Source organism: Bombina bombina, chromosome 7 (assembly GCF_027579735.1).
Source record: "Bombina bombina isolate aBomBom1 chromosome 7, aBomBom1.pri, whole genome shotgun sequence".
NCBI lineage: Eukaryota > Metazoa > Chordata > Amphibia > Anura > Bombinatoridae > Bombina > Bombina bombina.
In genome coordinates, this window is record NC_069505.1 from 99,327,791 (window position 1) to 99,339,117 (window position 11,327).

The 11,327-nt window shown below is 33.7% G+C and overlaps 1 protein-coding gene across 1 annotated transcript in view; it reads right to left on the minus strand.

Annotated features, from left to right (window-relative positions):
* The window catches only part of TSPAN4 (tetraspanin 4), a 501,445-nt gene extending 498,387 nt beyond the window's left edge, over positions 1-3,058 (minus strand). Inside the window, exon 1 of the mRNA XM_053720201.1 lies at positions 2,570-3,058. Coding sequence (XP_053576176.1) covers positions 2,570-2,908 — 339 coding nt within the window. The 5' untranslated portion in view covers positions 2,909-3,058. The remainder of the gene's footprint in view (positions 1-2,569) is intronic.
* Between the last annotated feature and the right edge of the window lie 8,269 nt (positions 3,059-11,327).

An 11,327-nucleotide genomic window follows, 5' to 3' on the forward strand; every position in this document is an offset into this window, starting at 1 on the left:
ATAAAAAAGCGCTGTCCAGAGTTCTGAACTTAAAAAAAAGCTTAGATGCCTTTTTCAAATAAAGATAGCAAGAGAACGAAGACAAATTGATAATAGGAGTAAATTAGAAAGTTGCTTAAAATTGCATGCTCTATCTGAATCACGAAATAAAAATTTTGGGATTTGGGTTCAGTGTCCCTTTAAGCTGTTCAAATAAGGGGGACTTTAATTCATCGATTTTTACAATCTTAGCAATAAATCCCAATTTATACCTTTTAAACTCTATTTTTATGCCGGGCTTCCTCCGCCTGCCATGTTGTCCCTCATTATTGGAATCAATGACAGCTACTCTAGCTAATCCGCATTCCCCCCCCCCCCCCCCGGGGCGTTCAACCCCTTTTTCGATACGTCATGCGCTTCCTCAGCGCATGCGTTTGAAAATGTTGTCCCATACTAGAAGCAATGCGCGTTCACAGAACGCGCATGCGCTTCTGCAAAAAATTATATATGAGCAAGAAATGAGCAATTATTTAGGCTACAGAGAAAATATGGCTGTAATTTAAGTTTCATTTTATATTAATTGATTTAATAATAGATGGGTATCTGGTTTTAGGATCGAGATGAGCGCATGCTCAGAAAAAAAAGCTGAACAGGTGCGCGCTTAACACATACGTATAGAACGGTTGGGACCGCTCTATACGTCACATGTGAAGAACAAGGAAGTGAGGAAGATATAAATCAGAATAAAGTATGTCATTCAAATATATAATCAATCGTAATTTTTCTAAAAAAATAAACTTAGCGGTTATGATACAGATGGGTAAAACAGTAACTAGGCAGCAACTGATGTAAAAAAATTACATTCACTTTAAATACAATTGATCAATGTATGCATTACATTTTCATATTATTTTTATAGTGTAAAAAACTGCTCTCAAACTATTTTTTTAAAGATTGCCTTCAGTATTGATTCCATCTGCTGTCTTGCTCTTATTTTGCTTTGGCTGGGTATATTTTGCTTCTGTGTAGATTGGTAGCAATCATTGCAAAAATACAGGGAAAAGCCTGTTTTGTATAGTTATTTGGGAGTTTACACCAAATTGTTATTGGTGTAGACTTTTTAGTAAAACTGTATTCATAATTTGGAATCAGAACTTGATTACTTCTAATAAAATGGACTGGAATATATATATAATAGGTAGAAACTATGTGAAACCTGAAGATTTGCTTTTAATTAAATCATCCACAAGTAAATTATATGATATCCCATTTCGAACAATCTGCAGAGAAAGGGACCTTATGGTCAAATGAAAATCTGGTGTTTGAAAGGGCAATAATGTCTGATATGAACAATGACATATTTAATACATTAATGATGGCAATACAGTCATGCAAATAGTTGAAATCAAACTGCTTTCTATAACAAAAAATGCTGTGCACAGATAGAAAATGAATTAATTATAAAAAATAAATTATCAAGTCAGGTTTGCAGTTTTTAAATGTAACATTTTAACATTAAAAATTCAAATTTAAAATGGTAAAAATCAATTACAAATCCACTTTTTTTTCTCAAGGACAGTATGATATTGATAGGCATTGTTAACTGACTGAATTGTTAGTGTAAAAAGTAAAAAATCTTGTTTTAAAGCAGTGCATTTTTAATAGTTCCACTACAGAAGGAGTTTACGGTGTGTTGCAGTACCCCCTGGCTGTGACAAGTTTAAACACTGGTCTGTCTACCTATTTCATTTTAACTCTTTTCTGAAAACACAGTTTTATCATAGCATGATTTCTAAACCTTTAAAACTACTTTGCACACTAAACATGAGGGTGAAACAATTAAATAAATCTTTTCTTTAAGTGAATATACGTTGGAGCTGAAATATATAATTATTTCATTTATATACAAGACATATGCCATTTGTCCCATTTACCAAACCCCTATTTAATTATTTATCTACAGTTAACAGGTTTCAATCATTACACGATGTTGCTCGTGGTTTAGACTGACCCAGTCATGCATTAAATGAATAATTTGCATGAGGTCAGTTTGGTCATACAGCAGGCGCTGACCCTTTAAACCAATTAATTTGTTATTGTCATTATGATATTTCATTCTAGCATCCAAAAGATCTGTTTACCTATTACAGTGACTGATACTAGATCATATTGGATAAACTTTTATTCATAATATATGTCACTGTCATGTGTTCAGTTTTCTCTGATACCCCACAAAATATAAATAAAAATAACACTAGAAACATTTGTCACTGGTGCAATTAAACTTACATGGGTCTGACCCTTTGACACATAACACAAATCACAGTTATGAAATCACTCTGATCCTACATGAGTCAGACCTATTTAACCGACACATATATCACTGTCTTTAGGTCAACATTGTTCCCACGTGAAAATGACCTGTAAAACCAATTTAAATGTCACATCCATTTGATCACCTTGATCCAATAAGTTGTACTACATATTACTGGCATAGGGTTACTTGAGGTTACTGTTGAACTGACCCTTTACCTCTTCACATGACATATTTTTATACAGCCTTCCCTCCTTTTATGCCAAAGCAACTTACCCAGAACAGCAGGTTGAAGACGAACATGAGATATTTCATGCACTGCAGGCAGTTCTGAGCCATTCTGCACCTCTTCAGCTCTAGGAGAAAAATGAAGGAGAGATCCAGGTAAAACACCACATACTTGTTGCCTTTAGGAGATGTGTACTTAGATTTAGTGGCCTTGGGGCCTGGATTGGTGTGGAACCCAAAAAAAGAACCACTCGCTGCTGCCCCAAACTGGCCCCCGTATAGGCTGCTGTAGCGCCGAAATGCTCCACCCTGGGGCAAAGAGTAGTCTTTGCTGTCCAAGGATGGACTGCGGTGGTAAGTAGATTCATCAGTACTGGAACGTCTCATGGCGCAAATGGGGGCAGGGGAGGGGTGAAGCTGACACCTTTCAGGGTTTACCCCTAAACTTAATGTGCAATGTCAATCCATCCAAAGATACAACATTGTCCCAAATTAGGAAATGTGGAAGAAAGCACTTCTCTTTAGTTATGATTTGAAGTACCACTCTGCCCACCAATCTTCAACATGAGATGCCATCCCAGCTGCTGCCCCAAACTGTGTAAATCCCTAAAATATTGAGTTATGAAGAGTCTCTCTTGCATGCCTTGCATTTCTTTGTGCCGGGCAATAGGGTCCTGGGTGACTAACAGGTTCAGGTACCATGTCCTGGCTCCCTTACTGCAGTGGGCAGGTGTATGTTGCTTTTCTCTCCCACACTCCTGGCTGATGCTAGTTTGCCTTCATCCACACGTAAAGAGAGTGTACAAGCAGCTTCATTCACACCGCTCTCATCTCTGCAAGATAATGCTTCACACCCTCTCTGTGCCCTCCCTCTCTCTCACTAGATCAGAGCTCTCCCCCTCTAGCACTCAGGATACTAGTCCCTCTGCATCTGAACAGTGAGAGCAAGAGTGTGCTCTCCCCCTGGCTTATTTATGCATGCTCAGCACTCTCCGGGGCTGCATGCCTCCTCCCAGCCAATCACAAAATTATCTTGGTCTATCATCACAGTCTCCGGCACAGGGAGAACCTAACTGTGTTTATGCATCTTTCCAGCATTAAACTAGTTAACTTAGCAGTGACCAGTAAGTGTCTAAACATATTCCCCAGAAACTCTAAATGCAGTTGCTTCACTTTAATTTAACAGCATTTTGAAACTTACAGACAAGAACATACAATACAGTTGTGTGACTGTGAGCAACACTGCCCTAATAACTAATGTACTGCACATTGCTGTATACTTCCATGCCTATAATAAATCATGATGCACTGTGTAATGGTTGTATCTCTATACACTTCCATCCCTTATAAATAATATATTATGCTGTATAAGGATGCTGACAATATCTCTATACTTCCATGCTTCATTAATAAGCATGATGCACTGTATAAAGATTATGGGTTTTCTCCATGTATTTCCACTTTCTAATAATGAGTTTTCTACACTATGTAATAACATTGCGTTATCGCTTTGCATTTCTCAACCCATGTTATTGATACTAAGAATCTCTGCATGTATTTATCCCCTAATAAGGATCACACACCTCTGTATAATTATATTTGTACACTTCCTATTAGCATGCTGCACTGAATAATGATCCCAAGTATCTGTGTACTCTTATTCCTCCTTTTTATAGGCATGTTGCACTGTATAATGATAATGTGTATATTCATCTCATATCTATAAGCATATTGCACTGTATAATGATAATGCGTATATTCATCTCATATCTATAAGCATATTGCACTGTATAATGATAATGTGTATCTTTATCTCATATCTATATGTATGTTGCACTGTATAATGATAATGTGTATCTGTATCTCATATCTATAAACATGTTGCACTGTATAATGATAATGTGTATCTTTATCTCATACCTATAAGCATGTTGCACTGTATAATGATAATGTGTATCTTTATCTCATATCTATATGTATGTTGCACTGTATAATGATAGTGTGTATCTGTATCTCATATCTATAAACATGTTGCACTGTATAATGATAATGTGCATCTGTATCTCATATCTATAAACATGTTGCACTGTATAATGATAATGTGTATCTTTATCTCATATCTATATGTATGTTGCACTGTATAATGATAGTGTGTATCTGTATCTCATATCTATAAACATGTTGCACTGTATAATGATAATGTGCATCTGTATCTCATTTCTATAAACATGTTGCACTGTATAATGATAATGTGTATCTTTATCTCATACCTATAAGCATGTTGCACTGTATAATGATAGTGTGTATCTGTATCTCATATCTATAAGCATGTTGCACTGTATAATGATAATGTGTATCTGTATCTCATATCTATAAGCATGTTGCACTGTATAATGATAATGTGTATCTGTATCTCATATCTATAAACATGTTGCACTGTATAATGATAATGTGTATCTTTATCTTATACCTATAAGCATGTTGCACTGTATAATGATAATGTGTATATTTATCTCATATCTATAAGCATGTTGCACTGTATAATGATAATGTGTATCTTTATCTCATATCTATATGCCTGTTGCACTGTATAATGATAATTTGTATCTTTATCTCATATCTATAAGCATGTTGCACTGTATAATGATAATGTGTATATTTATCTCATATCTATATGCCTGTTGCACTGTATAATGATAATGTGAATCTTTATCTCATATTTATATGTATGTTGCACTGTATAATGATAGTGTGTATCTGTATCTCATATCTATAAACATGTTGCACTGTATAATGATAATGTGTATCTGTATCTCATATCTATAAAAATGTTGCACTGTATAATGATAATGTGTATCTTTATCTCATACCTATAAGCATGTTGCACTGTATAATGATAGTGTGTATCTGTATCTCATATCTATAAGCATGTTGCACTGTATAATGATCATGTGTATCTTTATCTTATATCTATATGCCTGTTGCACTGTATAATGATAATGTGAATCTTTATCTCATATCTATAAGCATATTGCACTGTATAATGATAATGTGTATATTCATCTCATATCTATATGCATGTTGCACTGTATAATGATAATGTGTATCTTTATCTCATATCTATATGCCTGTTGCACTGTATAATGATAATGTGTATCTTCATCTTATTTGTATAACCATGTTGCACTGTATAATGATGCTGTGTAATCTGTATAAAACTTCATCTCATTTGTATAACCATGTTGCACTGTATAATGATGCTGTGTATCTGTATACAACTTCATCTCATTTGTATAACCATGTTGCACTGTATAATGATGCTGTGTAATCTGTATAAAACTTCATCTCATTTGTATAACCATGTTGCTCTGTATAATGATACTGTGTAATCTGTATAAAACTTCATCTCATTTGTATAACCATGTTGCTCTGTATAATGATGCTGTGTATCTGTATAAAACTTCATCTCATTTGTATAACCATGTTGCACTATATAATGATGCTGTGTATCTGTATAAAACTTCATCTCATTTGTATAACCATGTTGCACTATATAATGATGCTGTGTATCTGTATAAAACTTCATCTCATTTGTATAACCATGTTGCACTGTATAATGATGCTGTGTAATCTGTATAAAACTTCATCTCATTTGTATAACCATGTTGCACTGTATAATGATGCTGTGTAATCTGTATAAAACTTCATCTCATTTGTATAACCATGTTGCACTGTATAATGATGCTGTGTATCTGTATACAACTTCATCTCATTTGTATAACCATGTTGCACTATATAATGATGCTGTGTATCTGTATAAAACTTCATCTAATTTATATAACCATGTTGCACTATATAATGATGCTGTGTATCTGTATAAAACTTCATCTCATTTGTATAACCATGTTGCACTGTATAATGGTGCTGTGTATCTGTATACAACTTCATCTCATTTGTATAACCATGTTGCTCTGTATAATGATGCTGTGTATCTGTATAAAACTTCATCTCATTTGTATAACCATGTTGCACTATATAATGATGCTGTGTATCTGTATAAAACTTCATCTCATTTGTATAACCATGTTGCACTATATAATGATGCTGTGTATCTGTATAAAACTTCATCTAATTTATATAACCATGTTGCACTATATAATGATGCTGTGTATCTGTATAAAACTTCATCTAATTTATATAACCATGTTGCACTATATAATGATGCTGTGTATCTGTATACACTTCCACTTCCTAATAAAGGGCACAATACATTTTATATTGATTCTGAACATCTGGATACATTTCCACATCCTAATAAATGCAATGTAAATCTGTGTTTGTTTCCACATGTTCATCTCTTTACATTTCAAACCAATGTTAATGATAAACTTCTCTGTATAATGATTTTGAGCATCTCTATATATTTACACCTCACAATACAATTGTATTGTATCTTAGATCGATTCCATCCCTAATAATAAAAATTTACACTGAATAATGATGTAACTATCTACATACATCTTTGCCTCCTGGTATGGATATATATATATATATATAATGTTGATCAGAATCCTTTAGTGAATTCTATACTGTGTTCTGTACAAGTTTACATTAATAAAGAGCATATTGCAGTGTATAAACATGTTATATAATGGTAATTACAACGTGCATGCACTCCCAGGTTATCTTACTGGCCAAATTACATTGTGTAATTACAATGATGAATATCTTCATGCGCTCAGTGTGCCTGTGCAGCTATGATAGTAGATGTATATGAACAAGCAACATGATAGTTGAATTTGTGTGTTCATACCTCTAAACTTCTCAATGTTTGTATTCATACTACTTTAGATCATTGTGAATATGTGTTGTAATTCTGTGTGTATGTATGTATGTATGTATATATGTATGTGTGTATGTATGTATGTATATATGTATGAATGTGTGTATGTATATATGATGTATGTATGTATATATTGTGTATGTATGTATGAATGTGTGTATGTATATATGTATGTGCGTATGTATATATGTATGTGTGTATGTATATATGATGTATGTATGTATATATTGTGTATGTATGTATGAATGTATGTATGTATATATGTATGTGTGTATGTATGTATGTATGTATGAATGTGTGTATGTATATATGTATGTATGTATATATTGTGTATGTATGTATGAATGTGTGTATGTATATATGTATGTGTGTATGTATATATGTATGTGTGTATGTATATATGTATGTATTAATGTGTGTATGTGTGTGTGTGTATGTATGTGTGTATATATATATATATATATATGTGTGTGTGTATATGTGTATGTATGTGTGTATGTATATATGTATGTATGCATGTATGTATGTGTGTATGCATGTATGTGTGTATGTATATATGTATGTATGTGTGTATGTATATATGTATGTATGTATATGTGTATGTATGTGTGTGTGTATGTATATATGTGTGTATGTATATATGTATGTATGTATGTGTGTATGTGTATTTATATAAGTATGTATGTGTGTTTGTATATATGTATGTATGCATGTATGTATGTGTGTATGTGTGTATGTATATATGTATGTATGTATATGTGTATGTATGTGTGTGTGTATGTATATGTGTATGTATATATGTATGTATGTATGTGTGTATGTATGTGTGTATGTGTATTTATATAAGTATGTATGTGTGTATGTATATATGTGTGTATGTATATATGTATGTATGTATGTGTGTATGTATATATGTATGTATGTATGTGTGTATGTATGTGTGTATGTGTATTTATATAGGTATGTATGTGTGTATGTATATACACACATACATACCTATATGTAGGTATGTATGTGTGTATGTATGTGTGCATGTATGTATGTCTGCATGTATGTGTGTATGTGTGCATGTAGGTGTGTATGTATGTGTGTATGTGTGCATGTAGGTGTGCATATATGTATGTATACCTTTAAAATCGATATGCTGAATGCATTTAATCTGCAAAAGATAAATAAATGCTTGTGTGTGCATTTTACATTATTGTGTGCATGTTTGCCTGTGCAGCTAAAGCATGTGTTGCTGTAGTCTTGCCAGAGTGCTAAAACTGTGTCTGTTTATCTGTATGCGTGTTACTATAATTTCTGTGTGTATTTAGTCAGTACTGTTACAGAGTTTGATATGTGTGTGTGCATATGCTGCTATCATTTTGCTGTTTGTGTACGTGTTGCTATGGTGTTGGATGCGTGTGTATGCTAAGCTTGTGCTATCACTGTAATAGACGTGCATTTAATGTTATAGTGTTTTGTGTGTTTGTTAGTGACCTACAATGGTACTGGATATATTTATGTGATTCAATCATTTCTGTGTGTGTACTATTATTTTAATATACATGTATATGAGTAATCTGTGTGTGTAAGCTGTTTGTTTACCTGTAACTTTGTAAAGGTGTATTTATCATTTGTATATGTATGGGTGTTTTAATATGGTACCAGATACTTGAGTTTATATCTTGCATCTGTGCTGTCATAGGTTAGTATATAATTGTGTTTGCATGGATACTCATATGTGATATACTACACTAATGATAGCTTTTGTTAGAACTGTAGAAAATATGTTTGAGGAAATTAAACAGTACAACTTCAGCACCATGGAGAGCAGCCGACATTTAACTTGCCACTGTGAGAGCTCTCTGCAGTCACTATTCAGTTCCTATGTTTTCAAAGTTTTAAACACCTTTGTGAGTTAGTTCAAAAGAATAACACAATAAATGAAGATAGTTTTCATCCCAGTATACATACCACTGTGATTTTCAAAACTCTAATAAACACAAGCATGCAGCAACACAAAGATATACTTAAAACACGTCTATAAGGAATACAATAAACGCTACTTACATAGGAACTGCAGAACACCCATTACTAGACTCCCGCAATGCTGGCACTTACTTGCCTTCTTTAGTGCTCTGAACTGAAAGGCATTGTGTCCCTGTTACAGACAGCTTCCTGTCAAGGAGCTCAGCCATGCTTGGCAATATTACAGTACAATGTGGGATTTAAGATAATAGGCAGATCGGGAGTGCAGAGTACATATGCACAGTGTGGAGGAATGAAGGGAGGGCAATGTTTGAGAAGAACTTTCAAATACATCAACACATGAGTCAGCAAACATTTAAAATCATTCCAGTATTTCTTTTCCCTATAGAAATACAGAATTCATGCCTCAACAAAAATCAACTATACCATTACTTAAAGGGACACTGAACCCAATTTTTTTTTCTTTTGTAATTCAGATAGAGCATGCAATTTTAAGCAACTTTCTAATTTACTCCTATTTTTCTTCGTTCTCTTGCTATCTTTATTTGAAAAAGAAGGCATCTAGTTTTTTTTTTGGTTCAGCACTTTTTTTGGTGGATTAATTTATCCACCAATCAGCAAGAACAACCCATGTTGCTCACCAAAAATAGGCCGGCATCTAAACTTACATTCTTGCATTTCAAATAAAGATACCAAGAGAATGAAGACAATTTGATAATAGGAGTAAATTAGAAAGTTGCTTAAAATGTCATGTTCCATCTGACTTACAAAAGAAAAAACTTGGGTTCAGTGTCCCTTTAAAATAGCATCATATAGTGTCCAGCTCTGAAATGTGCTGCTGTCACACCAAAAGGTTATTCTACTATACTGATGACCTATGATTGATGCTGCACAAAGGCTGTGACCCACTAAATAAACTCCAACATAGAGACACACTATTCAACCCAGAAAGGCACTGGCCAAAGCTAGCAAGCCTAGAGTGGCACTTACATATACTGTGCCCATTCAAACAGTCACTGCCCAGATTCTTTTACCTAAATCTCCAAAATATGGAGACAAATGCACAAGAACATTACTTATTGAAGTACTTATTGAATTTAGACTTCATTTTTACTATTTAGTGCATAGAAACCTTTCAAGAAATTTGATTTGTATTTTATTTCATATTGTATGTTATGCAAAATAAGTGTTGCAGTGTCAGCAAGTGGGTTAAACAAAGACATTACTTGGGCGTAATTGAAGTTTTCCTTTAGTTGTCATAGTATTCAATAAACTCTCTAACTCGTATTTTTAAAAGGATTTCAAAGGCCTCTTTCATTTGTGTAAAATCGTGCTTTATCCCACGTGCCCTAGAGAAGCCAAAAGCAAATTCTATAACCTGCAAATGCTGCAAAATCAAATTGATGGTTTGGGCAATTTGCAGCATTTTGAAAACCTAGGGTACAAATTTTGCTTTTTTGCTTCCTAGTGAGTGTGGCATAAAGCACAATGTTTTAACAAGAACAAGGGGTATTTAAAGGGCCATATAATAGTAAACATAATATGACGTGCTCTAATCCGTTACAGCATGTAATTTTTCGGCTATCAACCCTGCTCTACTGTGTGTTTAACCTCCGCACTGCTGATGGATCAGAGACAGTTTCTGCTCGGGACCTGCATTGCACTTTGGGTCCCAAGTGGCATTTTTACTGTGCATTCAACTCCTTTGCTGGGGTAAAACACACACTAGAGCAGGTTCGACATTCAGAAAAATACATGGATTAGAGCATCTCATTTTTCAACTATTATGGCCCTTTAATGCCCCTTTAACTTAAATTCTACATTATTATAGTTTTCTTTAAATATATATCAAACTCAATCAACTGATAAAACCTAATTCAAAATATGAACTAAATAACAAAAAAAAATCTAATATTTTTTAATTGGCGGTTAGTTATTGGCGAGAGGGAGTTAGTTATTGGGGATAAAGAAAGGCTAGGTGGACTTCAG